Source organism: Homalodisca vitripennis, chromosome 5, assembly GCF_021130785.1.
Source record: "Homalodisca vitripennis isolate AUS2020 chromosome 5, UT_GWSS_2.1, whole genome shotgun sequence".
NCBI lineage: Eukaryota > Metazoa > Arthropoda > Insecta > Hemiptera > Cicadellidae > Homalodisca > Homalodisca vitripennis.
The window spans coordinates 143,072,482-143,091,060 of NC_060211.1; the positions used below are offsets into that span (position 1 = coordinate 143,072,482).

General features: G+C 31.8%; 1 protein-coding gene across 2 annotated transcripts in view; it reads left to right on the forward strand.

Annotated features, from left to right (window-relative positions):
• Positions 1–18,579, forward strand: part of LOC124362952 (polypeptide N-acetylgalactosaminyltransferase 5) — a 79,454-nt gene that overhangs the window by 33,936 nt on the left and 26,939 nt on the right. For both annotated transcript variants that reach the window (XM_046817855.1, XM_046817854.1), the window contains exons 4-5: positions 7,157–7,323; positions 15,840–16,047. In XM_046817855.1, coding sequence (XP_046673811.1) covers positions 7,157–7,323; positions 15,840–16,047 — 375 coding nt within the window. The remainder of the gene's footprint in view (positions 1–7,156; positions 7,324–15,839; positions 16,048–18,579) is intronic.

Genomic DNA, 18,579 nt, shown 5'->3' on the forward strand with positions numbered 1-18,579 from the left:
TTAAAACAGTGTAAGAATCTACCAATACATGGTTTTACTGAAATGTTCCACAGGATCTCTGATACAGAACAGGAATCTGAGTGGTTTTGCAACTGGCAAGACCGTAGAAATAGACAAAGCTGTTAACATCTCATTAAGCCAGAAAGCATCACGAAGTAGGAGTTCAAGCTTAACCAATTATTCATGTCACCCTAACGTTCCTTGTAGGATGTCTAGCATGAAGTTCATCATAGGTTCACGGTTAACAAGGCTGGAGAAAGTGTAAAATCTCAGGAGATTAGTTGAAACTATGTGAATTATATTTCATTCTCTACAGCAACTTAACAACATGACAAGGAATACAACATTTAATTCATACTACTAAATTATAGCACTACAATCAATTAACAATACAAGATTGCTGTAGGAATACTGTTGCGGTGTAAGAAAGCAATTATTTCTACCTGTCCGTGAATATAAATCATTACCACTCCATTACGTTTATTGGTTAAAGAAGTTTGTCACAAACTTTGAAACAGTGTATTACAATACAATACATTTCATCCAACTTGCATGCACATAGATTGTAACAGATAAACATCGGTCAAATTTAAATTTAAAATGGTTTGCGGCAATATCGGTAAGCGGAAGTTGTCGTGTACGACAAACAACTGATAAAGCAAATCAGATGTTATGTTTTTCATCACATGTTAAGTCTAAAATAATTATTAAAGCAAAAGGTAAGTAAACTTTATACTGGAATCAATTCGAGCTATTTAATTAAGATAATCAATAAAGAAATTTGAAATCTATTGGTGATAATAATTAACATTAAGTAAAATGTATTAGTTTGGGTTGAAGGCTGAAAGAGTTCACGATTTCTGGTCTGTAGACCGAGGCAGTTATAGCAGATTTTCTCAACCTTCTTCCTTCTTCTTGCCTCATCTGTGAATGTGAAAATACGTGCATTGATGTTTGAAAGAAAGCACATGGTCGTGTAAAATTTTGTTGTGAATAAATTCGGTCACATGTTAAAGCAAGTGAGGTTCGTGAGTGAAATTATGTTGAGGTACAAAATATAAATGTAATTGAGTAAAACATGTGAGATTTATTAAGATGGTCATTATTTATATATATATATATATATAGTTGGTGAGAACTGTGTTTTTACTGAGTAGACCTCATTGGAATTGCTTTTTACTCATGTTATTGATTGATCTTAAATAGAATTTTACAAAAAAGTGCAAACAAAATATGCAGTGAATTCAAATTATTAATAAGACTAAATGACATTGGTTTACAACACATGATAGTGACCACATCCTCGGGTTAACGTAACCTCACTTTGAACTAGAACCACATCATATAACATAATTCAACACCTTCATATTATTCTTTGTTTGAAGGTTATTTTTTTCACCTTCATATTAACCTAAATCGGACATTTATTAGATTATTACTATAATAGAACCAACCTCACATTTGGGACTTTATCATATATCATCACCAATCAATCTTGGGGAATGCATCATAACCCGAATACTTGAACTACATCACATGGTGCCAACAACATGGCCAATTAATTAACCTCATGCTGATCATCATCATAGGACACCAACAATGTTGGGCTTTTAAAACAAACACTCATATTTGAACTTCATCAAATGACACAACAACGTGGGACAATTAAATAAACACCCTCAACCTGATTTACCTGGAGATAAACATCTTTACAAACACAAACAGTATGCAAACTCCTGTAAATGCACTCACACATAACCACATGCACATATATGCACTCAGCCATGCATGCAAGTAACAAACACATGCCAAATGTAATTTTAACTCTCATTCAAGTCAAAATTTGTTAGTTACAGCCTAGTTCATTCATTTATTCCAATGGATGCACACTTTTCACTGAGCATTCAATACATAATCTTTTAAATGAAAATACACCCTTGCTTAGTTTAATTTTAATAACGTTACTGTATAAACTCAGTCTCAATTTAAATATTTATTTAAGAATTGTCTGACAATAGTACAGGAAACAATTACGTTATGAAAAATATACACATGGTAGTACAGATTCAGGTGATCCAAATTGGTTAACTTTAAAGCAAAATTTGAAAAAAATCTTGAATGTATTAGTTTAAGGTTAATTTTAGGATTCATGGTATAATATTATAACATTTTAATGGTAATAACCGTACTTGCGCTGTGTTATAATCAATTGGATGTTATACTCTGGTATTATTAAGAAAACTTTTAAAGGTCAACAAACAAGCCAATGAAATTATCTTATCCAAATTGTTCCTGCTGTCCAGCAAGAAGGTTGAATAGATATTTAAGTTGCCTGGCGTACATGGTGCCATACAACCATCTCAGTTTGGGGTATTTATGCACTATAGGTGAATCAATATCCCAAACAAATGATCAATAAGACATAAACATGAAGTTTACAATTTCTAAGACATCCTTCAGTGTATCCCTTTTAGCCCCAAGGATATTGGGCAGGTCACGTCACATAACGCCAGAGTTACCAGTGCAGAGTGTTCTGTCGGGCACCGTGGCTTTGCAGTACGGAGCAGTTTTACGAGTTATGACGCACGTAGACATAAACGTTCTCATTTCGCTAATGATTTTGGTCTTATTTTTTGTTGTTTAAAGGAGAACAATAACATGTAATGAAATGTATAAAATGTTAATCTTAAAAAATGTTACCTTAAAAGTAGATATTTTTTCATTTTATTTTTAATTTGTACAACACCTAAGTATTTTCTTTAAATAAAAGAAAGTCTACAGTAAATAGCACACTTTTTAGAACCTTTAAAAGTATAAGTAAGTAAGGTAAGATAAGATTACAACAACAACACTAATGGCTATTAGTGGTTATCATTTAACCTCAAACGCCACTGCCTTATGAATATTTCAACTTAATTAAACATTATAACTATTATAAAAATTGCATTAACATTACAAATTATATTATATTATTGAAGCAAATGTAGTTCTGCATAGATCAGTACTAATTTTATTGATGTTAATCAATAAATAGATGTGTACTGTATGAAAATATTAAGAGCCTAAATAAAGGCTCTTGGCATCCCACCTTGCGCAAGCCTCTATATATATATATATATATATATATATATATATATATATATATATATATATATATATATATATATATGAAGGTAGGCCTTAGCCAGACTAATGAGTGTAGACTCTGTGGAGATGAGGAGGAGTCAGCAGAGCACATTTGGTTAGATTGTCCTGCCATCGTAGAAACTCGGAAAAGATACCTGAGAGCATATCTCCTCAGCCCCAAGGATATCAGAGAACAGGATCCCTCAAACCTAATTGGCTTTTGCAAAAGCCTCGGACTTTGAGGACACAAAATTAAAGTAAGGGAGGCGTAAAGGTCCTTTTAGGACTAAGCACGGGGACAAACTGTCCTTTTCCCTCAGGAAAGGAAAAAAACCTATATATATATATAGGCTCTTGGAATTTTATAACCAACTAGCTTGAGTCTATATATAGGCTCTTAGGGTTTCTCAACCAAACTAAATTGAGCCTATGTATAAGCTCCTGGCCCTAAAAGGGTTCAAAAAGAACTGTTATTATGCCACAGCCCAACCAGCATTATATAAAACCAAAGATCACTGTGTCGCTTAAAGCATTATGGTAACCAACATAACACATTAGTGACAAATGCTGGAATCTAAATGTTACCTTGCTCTTGTCTTCCCACCAGGAAAGTCCCCGTGCTATGGCATTCTGACTCTTAAGTTCAAAACTAACTGTCCATTAATTCTCTTTCAGGTTTTTTGTTGTATCAAGAATAAAGAATTTTATTGTCAGTAAACACATGGCAATAGACAAAGTTAAAAACAGTTTTATAAGGATACAATCATGAGTGCAAGTTAAATATTTTAAAACGTAAAAAAAAAAAAAACAAATTACTATGACCTAAAATTTAAAATGTAATTGATTCTCTTGTAATCAGTGTAATTTATCAATATATATATATATATATATATATATATATATATATATATATATATATACCTAAATAAACACATACACACATAGATTACACATACATGTAAACAATGTAATTAAAATCTTAATGTACTAATATCACAAGCCAAAAAATCACTGACAGTATAAAATTAATTTACTTTCAACCAATTTGAGAAAATAAGTTTAAATCTACTGAGGTTTACAGATCAGGCCACTTTTAGTAGCTTATTAAAAAGTTTTATTTTTATCAACAGGAGCTTTTTTAGCTTTATGGAAATACAATCAATCAGATAGCTTCTTCTAGTATTTTATGTGTGAATTTCCTTTCTAATTTGAAAGTTATTTAAGTTTTCCTTAACACTAATTAAGGTAAAATATATGTACATAAATGGGGAGTCATTATTTTGTCATTTAAAATGTGGACCACATGACTCACTAGATATTTGCCATTATTCTAATAGCTTTTAGCTCAAAGTGTTATGCCATATAATAAATGTGAATTGGAGAAGGTATAATAAGACCATAGACCTTTGTTAACATTTCCCAGACTTTATCATTTTTTACACAAATTTGTTGATTCCAATTCTTTGATCCATTTTTTTAACAAACAAAAATCGCTGAGTTCATAAAACAATTCTAACTGCAGCAGTTGCCACTGAAAAAGTAAACAATGAATACAGCTTAAAATTTTATTTTACTTCAACAACATGAGTGTCGACATAATAAAAAAATTTGACAATCGGACCCTCCAAACCTACAAAACTTAAAAATTCCCGTTTTTTCTTATCTGCTCCTTTGTTTTGAGTTCTTTACTTAGTCGAAAGTTAGACATTCGTGCCGACATTGACCATATAATAACCCCAATAAGATGGTGATTAAGAAATGTATTAACTCTATGTGTAGCCATTGCCTTTTCTCTTGCCATCAATTGTGACTATTCCAATTTCATATTTTTTATTATTACATTTCTTAAGCAATTTAAACATTCAAACTGGTCAAGAGTTGTGGGTGATTGAACAGAATTTCATATGTGTGGATTGGGAGGAGAAGCAGTTGGAAAAGAGTATAGCTACAATTTTTGGAAGTTTTTTTAAAAATAAAGAGTTATTATTAAGCCCAAGATGCAAAGAGAATATTATGAAAGGAAGTCCAAGCTTCGATGTTTCAATATCCTACCAAGAAATATAATTGATATCACTCAAAAGGATTCCTTAAGGAAGAGACTGGGTGCTGCAGGAGGGTTCATCAGTTTTGTATTTGGCGAGGCATTCAACAATCAACACTAAACAAGAAATGCTCATCAAGGCGAAATTTAAGTTCAACAATTTCGTATCGTAGTTAGAAAAATTATTTCACTCAACCAGGTCTTAGATGTCCAGCACTAAACTAAGCAGGTTCTTGACAATATTGGGGAAGTGAGCAAAGACATTTAATGCTGACTAGGGAGAATAATGAAAGATAAACTAAAGTTTAACCAGTTCAGCGTCAGAACCATATGATGTCAACCTATAATTTCCTGCTGGGTGTTAGACAAGAATAGTTAGTACTTTTATAACTGCATTAACTGGAGAACTGGTCATGGCAACCAACGTCATACCGGAGTATCATGTGTATATATGATTAATCTCAAATTTAACACCCTTATCACCAATCTCATTCAGGTTCTTTACAATGTGTATATAGTTAAGGTTGAGTAGTTGTTAATTATTTGTACTAACATGCCACCAACAGAAAGGAAGTCAATATGAAGTGAGAACTCAAGAGAATTTGAAATGTAATATTGAACAAGGAAAAAGTGACAGAAAGGATTCCATACATGCCTTATCTTAATAGTGACTTGTTATATTATGATTAGACCTAAGAGGAAAACAGTACTATGCAGCATTTATGTTGTTTATCAGGTTGATAATTTGAGTAATAATAGAAGCTCAATGTTTCAGTATTTAGGGTTTTATAAAGCCCAGAATTTGTGTATGGCGCAAAGAGTTTTTCTTTAATTTTTTTGTAATACTCTATCATCTTTTTTGAGCTAGGTTATCATTACGAGTGTACACTCATAGTGCATGTACTACATACATTATCACTTGAGATAATGCTATCAATAAACTGTGACAATTAGCCGTCATATTGATAACAGCTAAATCATTGATAGAAAATTAGTGCCAATATGTTTGTATAAGAGGAATAAAATCAATGTCCATACTTCTACTAAGCCATATTTCATGTGGAAGAAAGGCAAATTCCATTAAATGTTGCTTTACGTCTTATTCCAGTATTGGAGTTAATGGATCATTGTATTAGACGGACATTCAATACAAAATGAGGTGTTATGCAGGCTGTTAGACTACTGTGACGGTTGTCCATGAGGCCAGAGAATCGAGAAAGATCATTTCTGATCTATAAATACAATGTGTTTGTTTCTTGTTAATATTTTAGTCAACTGTTTTACATATAGTATTGAAATATTCTGGAATGGTTTCGAAAAAATTAATTTTTAATTTTTATATAAAATGTGAATTTAATAGGAGAAAACCATTATTTTTCATTGAAGTAGGCCAGTGCTCTTCATCCTGTGAAAAATGTATTCAGCTACTATTCTTTAGTTTTAGCTATGAAACATAATTTTAATACTAAACAAATGTAAAATAGTAAGAGATAAACAATTATGCCTACCTCTTTATGGTTAAATTTCAATCCCTTCTTTTGTTAGAGCAGTGGTACTCCCAAATTTGCACAAATATTACAATCAACTTTGAAACACCACTAACCACTAGCCACTACCACTAAACTTTCAATTTAACTAGAACTAGTATGTAGAATGTTACTAGTATTTTTTAAATCATTAGGGAATTTGCCTATAAACTTCTTTCACAGACATTTTTGATCTGCCATTTTTACATCACTAAACATATTATAAAAACATTGTGTGTTAAAATAATGGGAATGACATGCAGAAATATTGCAAATTGTGCTCCTTCTAACGAATATTGAAAATACTTAAATGAGAATTTTAGATTAGAGTTGAGCCCACCTAGCTGCATTTGGCCATTTGCGTTAGAGAGGGTTTAGAAACATTCATTTTTATAAGTCATTATAAAGTGTAATCATGAGAAATAAAAAATTCATTCAGTCACAAGTAATTGTCTGATTGTAGATGCAAGGACAAGACATATCCCAGCTTGCTACCCACCACGTCTATTGTGATAGTGTTTCACAACGAGGCATGGTCTACCCTTCTACGTACCGTATGGAGTGTCATCAATCGTTCTCCGAAACCTCTCCTCAGGGAGATCATACTGGTTGATGACGCCAGCGAGAGAGGTTTGTAATGATTACACTTGTTGGCACATTGTTCTATCAGTTTGTTCTGGGTTTATTTTATATATGTATAGTGAGAGTTAAAAGTATGGATACATTCTGTGTAGTTTTTTATAATAAAGATAGAGGGATGGAACTTCCCATTTTTGGGACAGCTCAAAATTTTTAAATGTAAAGACGAATTAAGTAACTCAGTACAAAATGGAAGGTTGTTGAAATTAATTAAAAATTAATTAAGGCAAAACATGAACATCCACATGCAGAGTGTAGATAACTTCAAGAGACAACCACTTACCTTACAAACTCAAACCTGATTTACGGTTATTACCTGCTGCAGGGCAGGCCTCCCTTTTCTTAGATAGAATGCTCTAAGTTTTCACTGTTCTTCTTTTCACAAGACCTTTTAAATGAGGTGTCACTTAATGGGTATTTACATTTAAAACTTTTAACCCTCCGAGTGGTGAAAGACGCTGCAGCGTCTATTAAATCTCTTTCGCGAGTGGCAAAGATGCTCTAGGGTCTATTAACGCAAGCCTCTCTTGTTCCGGTATTTCCGGTGTTATGCCGCGACTTAAACGCTATATATTAGGTATGGTTAGAAAGACCAGATTCTAAACTTTAATTTGATATAGTATTTAGATATGCTGGTACTAATGGAACTCTTACAAACGGTTCATCCACCTACTGTACTACCTCCTGGACCAAGTGTAGGTCTTCTTTACGGGATTGCTTATTTACCAGACTTTGTGCAGTGTGTGTACACACCAAAAAAGGGGGTAAAAGTCACTTCTGGTGCCCAACTTGTAATTTTGGGGTTCATAGGGAGTGTTTCCCTTACCTGGAACATTATTGGAGGCCTCTCAAACCAGGAAGAATGATGAGGAATGAGGTTGGCTCTGATACTGACTAAAATGCAGTAAAAAACGTGTACATAAAAGTTTCGATCAGCAAATAGTGCGTTGTTTTTAGGAATAATACATATAACGGATACATATTTTTGTTCATAATTAAATTTTAAACAAAATGGCTATTTTGGATTTGTGTTAAAAAATTAAGTTTAGGAACATTTACTTAGCCTAATATAAAACAAAAAAATTTGAATTTTTATTTTTGGAATTCAACCCATTGGTTTTTTACACCAATCCAAGGTAAGTGTTTCATATTATTACCATTCTACTCTGTGTGTTATGAAGTTTAAATCGATGTATGATATGTCATACTTATATAATATACAGGATTTTATATAAATTTTCTTTTGCGAACATATAAAATCAGTAAAAATGCCCCGCCACTTGGAGAAAAAAGTACCGCTACTCGGAGGGTTAAGCCACTCCCAACAACCCCCCCTCCAAAAAAAAAGAAATCCCATTTTGGGAAAATAGGCAAAGTTGTAACAGTGACTAAAAAATTTACTTATATTTTCTATAAAGGTGTCTCAAGTTCCATCCCTCCATCTTTATCCATCAAAAACTAAACAAGAGTGTATCCATACTTTTAACTCACATTGTTTACATCTTACTTTAATGGATAATGAAAAAGGGTGGTGAAAGTGGAAAATCCTTTTTACTTAGGACAATAAACTGAGGAAATCCCTCATCACACTTAGTCATAAAAGGACCTTTCACTTGCTTCCGGAGTGATAAGATTTTCAGGATGGGTAAAGTTAGTGGTAGGGACCGTTAAATGTAGGTGTATCTCAGTCTCTCTGTATCTTAGTCATCTCACCTTGGAGGAAGTGGAGACCAGCTCTGTTCCAGCCTCTTCCTATCAAACCGGGTAGGGGAAGGTACTCCCTTATGTTCAGACTAGCAACAGACTCTAACACTGAGGGAGTTCCACCTACTCCAACAATCATCCTCCGCAGGAGACTATACCTATTGATCCATTGTTTTAATCCAATATCTTGACATTTGCGGTCTTAGACATCACATCTTGATGTATGTGGTGTGAGTGTGTTGTTACTGTACCTACTGTATGTTCAGCTGCAAGGTATAAGCCAGCCAGAAATGAACCCTCCTGGAGAATGTGAAATGTTGCTGAGTAAAGTAAATTCTAAGCACATGTTTAATGCAAGTGTAATTAAAATAAATTTGCCTGATCATAATGTTCTACTAAGTATTTTACATTGGTATTAGGGACCACTCAATGGATGCTTGACTCTGCATGAAACCACTTTATTTGATTAAAAACTACTACCTGACTGGATTGATTAAGCACCATAAAACGTTGGTATGGTTATCATCCTATGTTCCTCAAGTATGTAAATTTTACATTAAATTCCAGTTAATTATAAGATTCAGATAAATCTGTTCCAATTCTAATTATTCATTTAAGTGATTATACTATGTAAGAAATAAACTTACTAAGCTGTAACCTAAGTAATATTGCATATTGTGTGCAGGAAGACTGTCAATATTGTCGCTGATTATAAAACTGTTCAGTAATTCAAGCTTGAAAATGTAACAAAACCAGTTTAGATTGTAGCAAGGATCATCATTACGTTTAAGGTATAGCCAGAAGTTCTTGGAATTGTTATGTATATTATAGTTCAGTTATGAAGAAGAAGTCATTTTTCTTTCCGTGGTTGGCAGCATTGTTGGCGAAAGTGCAGAGCTATCTACTGCTTTTATCCATTACTGTTAATTGTATGCTGCAAGCCATTTCTGATAAAGAGCTGTTTTTATTCATTGGATTATGGATTGTCATATTTAGAGCAGCATGACTAATGTTTTGAGTGAAGGGTCATAAATAACGCACAATGTATCAATCATCTTTTGCTATTCCCTTCAGAAAGTGGTTATTTTCACCATTCTAACGTATTGTTGAAACTAAAGTATGTTGGACACACTATGAAGGATACTGTGAAAACTCTCATGTAAAATTGGAAATAAATTGCAATTGAGAGCCAGAATAGGATCAATAGCCAATCAACGATACATGTCACAATTCTCTCAAATGTGAACATCCTTGTTTTTTTGATGAGGGGGAAGTGGAGGAATATCTATTTTGATGTTCGTATGACCTTTAAAAAATGTATATGTGTGCCATTGTATCATCCCATCATTTGTACTCTTTTCATCATTCTTAAACAAAAGGCAACATTTGATGTTACTCTAAACACAACTTTAAAAAATTCAACAACCTTTACCAGAAATTACCTGCTACTGTACAATTAAAAGGCATTTTTAAAACAAAACAAAAAAAAATAAAAACCTATATAATTGTATCTTATATAAAAATGTTGTTTTAATCGGACCACAAGTTTCAGATTTATGAATTTTTAAAGTTGCAATCTGATTGAAAAATATCAAGTACTTTTTTTATTCTTACCAACATAAAAACTGGAAGTTATTGTTTGTAAATAATTTTCTTTATATTTGTAATCACAGAAATAAAAAAGCTAAATTAGAATGTAAGCCCCATTATTGGTGCTCTATTAGTTAGTTTGTGGTTAATGTTTAAATTCCGGTATCTATACTTTTTAATCCGAGAGTAATTTTTCTATATTCTATATTTCTATGTATGCATGTGATTAAATATAAGGTTAAATTGAGTTAGGTATCTATACTTTTTAATCCGAGAGTAATTTTTCTATATTTCTATGTATGCTTGTGATTAAATATAAGGTTAAATTGAGTTAAGGTAAAATTTCAAATTTGAATGATCACTTATTTTTATCATGTAAATTGATTTGAATTGTTATAGAATTTAACTAGTAATTTTTAAATAGAACATTTTAAATCTTATGATGTTAAATGTCATTAAAACGAATAATTTCAAGAAAATTGGTAAAAAATAATTTGTTAGCTCTGTAACACAATATGGGTGTTGCTATGGATGATCGGAATAGTTGTCCCTAAAGAACACATTAAACCCCTAATATTTGGCCATTCCGTAACCATGTAAAATAATAGTGAAATATCAGTTATTTAACATGCAAATTTTAATTGTGACTGCTGTCAGTATCCATTTACTTGACTGTTGTTGGTTTCCTTTCAATTTATCATATCACCAGTGAAAGCACCATGCTTATCAGTAGATTTTACAACTAGTTTGTGCTGTGAAACACCTAGTTAGTCTATATTTGTTTTAAATTGTGCCAGTAACTGTTCGAAAATTTATTCATCTAGGCTATTCACTTTTGGACTTGTGGCAAAATAACAGAGCTACTTGTTTTAAAAGTTCATCATTTTCGGGCTAAATATTACTTTAATTATTTGTTGGAAAACAACAGTAAAGTCTCTGGGAAAAGCTCTAGCTGTGTTAAAAAAGAAATCAGTTGTTATGTTGTTAATAAGAACACTTAAAAACAAATGAAGGATTACATTTTCTATACTCCATCAATAGGAAAATGTATTTGTAAATGTCTATTGACATTATAATATATGTAAATGAGCACACCATTTAAAGGCTGGTGTGTCTTGGTCAGAAAATGAGAATATGTATTTGTCAACACATTTAGGTTGTCAAATAAATTTATTGTTATGAGTAAAAAATGCATGTAGAGTATTGCTTTGAAAATAAAATATTAATTGGATTTTGTACATTTGCCATTGTTATGTATATTAATTGGATTTTGTACATTTGCCATTGTTATGTGTTACAAATAGTGTTATACATTATGTAAAATATAACAATTGTAAATGTCCGAAATTCCATTATCCTTTAAAACTTTCCATCATCATTATTTTTAATAACAAAATTAAAGCAAAGAATTAAATTTCCAAAACTATTGAAAGGAAACATTAATTTTAAAAAATGCTTAAACAGTAAAGTGGATTTATAAAAGCCCAATTGTAGAATATTGTACTGGACTAAAAAATGTCATGTGGTTATTCATTAATTAAATCTGCTAATTTATTATATACTGAGTGTTTCAAAACTGTCAGTATGAACTTTGGGATATTGTTTCATGGACCAAAATGAGCCAAAAATAAATGCAAGCAATGGTTCTCTGTTTGTTTACTGCATGACTGTATGTGTTTTTATTTAAAAAATTGTATTTTAAAAATTAATCAACCAACTTTAAACAAACTTTTCTAAGCTTTTCATACTGAACGAGATCTAACGATAAAAAAAGCTTTGGTTGGATTTGCCAATAAATTTTAAAATGTGTGTAATTTAAAAGATTATATATTCACAAATTATACAAAAAATGTGACAACTCAGTTATGTGGTAAACAAAAAAAGAGCAATGGCTTACATTTAGTTTTTGGCTCTTTCTGGCCCATGGAACCATATCCTAAAGTTTGTAGTGAGAGTTCTGAAACACTCTGTATTTGTTAACAGATAATGCCATGACCAATTTGAAATAAGTCACATAAAAACACTTAAAATGAGTATAATTGTTTGAATGATTTTGTGTATGATCATGAATGTTAAAACTAGTAGACTGTGGTTACTTATTGTATATAAAGTTAAGTAAAAAATAAATACAGATTCATAATAAGTATACATTTAAAGTTTTAGCAGTAAGCTTACAGTAATCCTTTTGACTTGATCAGTTATATAGTTAACAGAATATAAAGATATGTAGATTTTAAAATTAAGTAAAACAAACCTTCCAGTAATTTCTAAAAGAATTATAATGAGTTAGGTATTGATATATTCCCATTATTAATGTTTCTGTGTAGCTTGCCATAGACGTGTTGGCTTTCTTTATTTTTTTATTTATTATTTTTAAATGTTATTTAAAAACTGTAATTTTGAAACTTATGAAATTATTTCTTACTAGCACAAATATTAGTGTTGATGGGATGAATTTCAAGAGAGCATTAAAAAGCTATAGTTTAAATCATCATTATTATTTAGTTATTAGTTTTTGAATGGAATGCTAATTTTTCTGAATGACTTCATATTAGATATATTCAAGTAATTAAGTTATATTTAACATTCAAGTAATTCAGAATTCAATACCACCAGGCTGGCTGTGTGATCTGTTTAAAAACACTTGAAAGTACAATCTTGATGTAGTAGTACAATCTTGATGTAGTAGTACAATCTTGATGTAGTGATCTTTGATTCCTCACTTTTATGGTAATCAAACTACTGTCTAGGTCGGTTTGATACTTGTGCAAGCAATCACTGCAGTCACAGTCAACATGAATTTAGTACCAGTTATCGTTATGACTTTCCATTTCTATTTTTTATTTCATCAGAACTCCATAATGAACTTTACTGCTTTGGTAATTTAAAAAGGCAGCCTTTAGATAAACACACAAGTAGAGAGAAATGACCTTCCATTCAAGTAGCTAGGAAAGAATGAGTAATAGTAGTTTGGAAAATCTAACAAAACGGTAGCTATGATTTATCATCATATAAATTAAGTTTTTTATCCAAGAAGAAAAATACTAGATGAAGTAAAAAATCTAATATATACAAACAAATATCAAAGGTGAGGGATTTTTTTTAGGTTCATTTAACATCATGGCACACTCAAAAGTGTTTTGTATTTTAATGCTCGAATCTCTGTTTTGTATAAAAAATGTTTTATATTTTTATTTTAAGAGTATACATTAGTAGGTTGTTAGTTTTCAGTTTTTTTTTGTTAGGCTAATTTAAAAAGAAACTAATTCTAAGTCAATTAATTTTGTTATTGGCAATTTAGTAAAATTTACTTAAGGCTACGTTGCATAAAGGGTGATCAGCCATCAATTAAACCCATCAATATTATAGGTCGTAGGAAATTCCATGTTAAGATTTTCACCCTATGTACTCACTTGTTTGGTGATTCCTAAAAGTCTTCAATATGGTTTTAAACAGTGTATCACGTTCAAGATCCTGTGCCTCAATAATAGTTATGTGAGGTCACAGTTTCTAAACTATGGAAATCGTTTAACTAGATTAGAATCGAACCACTCCTATCCTTAATTACATTATTTACTATAACTTTGGTTTGTTTAACTGGTTAAAAACAAGTTTATAAAATATAAAAACGTATTTAAAAATGTCAAAAAATTGTTATTTGAATCTCTTGCTAAATATACATTAAATCAAGTATTATGTTTTAATGCATGCAGTAAGTGAGCAACTAATGAATCATTAATCAATCTTACAGGTATCTTTGTATTGCTGACAGCAATTTGGAACCTGTGTGTTATGGTTTTAAAATATTGGACTTAACTTACTTGATCGTAATTTATTTCAGACATTTAGTGATTCAATTAAATGCATCATACTAATGATTATCATGGAAGTTTATATAGTGGTTTTTATTTCTGGTTTATATTGTGTCAAACCAATGCTAACACAATTAAAATCCTTAGATATTATAATTGTGTTAAAACATGGGGCCCGAGTATAGGTTGTGTTGGGACTGCAACGCCATCTACCATTGTCTTAGTATAGCTTGGACCTTGTATTTTCTGGTTATGTTTAGTGGCTGTTTAAATTCATATATCTTGATTTTTGAACCCTTAGATCACATTTTAGTAACAAAAAATGTATATTTCTTGTCATATATGTAAAGTCTATTTGCAGTTGTCATGGCCGATTATTGGTCACTGTAAGTCTGTTTTTTAGTGTTTCACATTGTGTGTTGTGTGGCTCCTAATGATGTTTTACTGCATTTTTACAAATCTGCCTACAAATATCTGTTATTATAATATTTTCTAAGAGTGAATGGCCTAACTACATGGACTAATAAATTATGTAACAATTTTTTGTATTTATATTTTTAAATAATATTCAAGTCCATGTAATAGTTTTATTCTGTTTTAATAAATTTTATATACATATACATTTTTAAAAAGCTCATTTCTGTCTGTAAAATGATACATAGTATTATATATTTCTATACATGTTGAAATAACACTGTTTTTTTAACAATGCTTAACTAGAAATCTTCAATGATAGTCATTAGTGTGATGCATGTAATTGAATGAATGGAGAGTGAAGAGTGTGACCTACCTTCTATTGTTACCTTTTTTTCTCCTTCGCCTGGTTTTAGAAAGCAATGATTTAATTATATCAGTGTTTATTGTCACTTATTATATGTACATTTTCCAGTACAATATTTTGATGATTTTTTACTGATGTCCAATCAATTTTGTTAGCCTTTCTGGCCCATAGCCGTTCTCAAATCTTATCCCAGGTATAAAAAGTACTTGGAGTATGGTCATTTTTCCTATAACAGATTTCACTAAGATAACTTCATCTGTCGACTTCTACACATTTTTTTGGTGATATAGTTGAGTTTGTCTTTACTGACCTGATCAAGAAAATACATATATATATATAGGTATGAGAAAACTATTTCATCAAAAATCACCTACTTCCAGCCCTTGTAATCTAATACCAGGTGGAGTGGAATTACACATTTCCGGCTGTGCCTTTACTATTCAATAGTGTTCACTGTATGTGAAACTGTTCTCAAGATAATGGGCAGAAAAACACACGTACATCTACACATACAGAAAAAATACTTTTTGGACCAGTCTGATTTGTTGGCTTACTTAATGTTCAGCCAATAATTTATGTGTTGATTTAAGACCAAGCTGAAACTGTACTCACTATTACAGAACACCTGGGCCAGCAGCTGGAGGACTATGTGGCTACGCTGCCAGTCACTGTCAAAGTGTTACGGACTGAGAAAAGGTCCGGGCTAATCCGAGCCCGGTTGCTGGGAGCCAAGCATGTCAGGGGTCAAGTCATCACCTTCCTGGACGCTCACTGTGAATGTACCGAGGGTTGGCTGGAACCTCTGCTGTCTAGAATAGCCATGGACAGGTATGTAGACTTTCATAATTGTTCTTGTAATTGTATTTTTAAAGTTCATTATTGCCAGTAGATGTTTTAAAAGGATAAAATTTCCTTTTTGTAAAAACAAAATTTTTCCTGAGGTATATTCGTGCATTCAGTGGAAGTTTATTGACAGTTTAATTACCATGACATTTTGCAATAAGGATTGCAGACATTTGCCAACCTTAAAAAGGAGAGTTTCCCCTCAAAAAATATTCATTCAATAGAGGTTTATTTATAGGTTAACCCGCCATGACACTTTGCAGAGAGGATGAAAGAAAAAAGATAATACAATTTTTTAAATAAAAGCAAAAAAACAACACTTTAGTCAGTGGTATATTCTCTTTTTCGCGTACAAGCAAATTTCATACAGATGATTAATGCAACATACACAGCAGTCTGTGATATAATGTGGAAATAATTTAATTTTAGATTCATATTTTTAGGCAAAACTCATTTCTAAAAATCATTTCCTGTTAAGGTTTTGTTTCTTTTATAATAATGTAAATTGAAGGAAATAATGAAATTGAAAAGAGGATAAGACACAATAATTGGAGTAGAGCCTCAGGATTAAGACTATCCAAATTGTTTATCTCTCCTTACGTGAAAGGGTGGACAGCTCTCTTAGACCAGAATAAGGAGGATATAAGACTAATATTAGGAATGTTGACAGGACATGGCCCTCTAAGGAAGCATCTTATGAAGGTAGCTTAGCCAGAGTAACGAGTGTAGACTCTGTGGAGAGAAGGAAGAGTCAGCAGAGCACATTTGGTTAGATTGTCCTGCCATTGTAGAAACTCGGAAAAGATACCTGGGAGCATATCTCCTCAGCCCTAAGGATATCAGAGAACAGGAGCCCTCAAATCTGATTGGTTTTTGCAAAAGCCTTGTACTTTGAGGCCACAAAATTAAAGTAAGGGAGGCGCAAAGGTCCTTTTAGGACTAAGCGGGGACAAACTGCCCTTTTCCCTCAGAAAGAAAATAAAAAATAATAATAAAAAAAAGTTTGCTAATGTGTAAATTTGTATGAGTAAATGAGCTCAGAACTCTGAAGTTGAAAATATTATGTATTTAAAGCAAATTTAGAACTCTGGTTAATTCATGTTATATATCAGGTACATATTTAGAAACAATAAAAGTAGAAAAAAGTACTTAAATATTTTGTTGTTGGCTTTAGATGTGATCTATGTGAGTTTTAACTCTATGATAGGTAGTTACTTAATCATATACAGTGGAACTTGGATAATTCGAATCTCAAGGGACCAATAAAAAATTTGAATTATCCAAAAATTCGAATTAAAAAAAGTTAAGAATTAAAGGCTTAAAATAATGGCACTTTACATCTTTGCTGAAAACCTTTATTGAAAATAACATGAATGGTTGTAAATGTATGATTTTCTGTGTATTTCTACCAAGCAAAGTATGGTAAAACAGTGCAAAATTGAATCATGAATTATCTAAAAAATACACAATTGCATTATTTGTTTTTGAATAAAAGAAAATAAGTTGAATGGTGATAAGGAACATTATACAGTACAATATTATTAAATTTTTTCGAAAGAAGTCGGGTAAATCTTCACTTGTTTTCTAAAGTTAAGTCTTTTGGAAGTGACAAAAGATTCTGCCATATTCAATGAATTGAAAATAGACTCACTTACGTCATTTTTACTTTCAACTTTCAAAAATACGTCCAAGTTCCATGATGTGATGTGCGGCCGCAGTCGGAACGTTTATTTCCGCCCCAACTGATGATTCGCCGTCTTCGTCACCCGATGCCATGTCGCCATCTTGTTTATTGTTGAGCACGTAAGCGATGATCTCCGCGTCTGTTATCATCATACTGCAACATCTTCATCCACGTTGACAAAATCTTCAAACGAGATGGCAGGGTCAGTAATGACGTCCTCCCAGCCGTCAACTGAAGGTACCGCTTCCGCTATAATGTCGTTGGCTTTTCGCCGTAGTCCTCCTTTTTTACAAAACCAGCTTTTTTAAAGCAATGTTTGATCGTTTCGGACGTTACTTTGTACCAAGCTTTCTTGCACATGCAAGAGGCTTGAAGAATGTCTAACTTGATTTTTAGGGCGTCGCTATCTTCAGTCAGTATGTACTCAACCAATAAAAGTCTGTAAAACTGTTTTAGATTTTTTATGATCCCCTGGTCCATTGGCTGGACAACCGAAGTCACGTCTACAAAACAATAGGCGCGGAAGGATAGGGTGCAGCGTCTTTTCGCGGGTTTGCTATAAAAAGTTCGAATTATCCAAAATAAACTTCGAATTAACCACGATATTTTTGCATTACTTATATAGAAAATGCTAGGGACCAATATAAATATTCGAATTAAAGAAGATTTCGAATTATAGAAGTTCGAATTAGCCAGGTTCCACTGTAATAATTAACAACATTGGAAACAGATAGACATACAGTATTAGATTTATAACAGTTTGTAAGTCTATATATATTTTTTGAAGTGATTTCCTATCTATCTTTAATATGATCCATCTTACTTTTAAAATT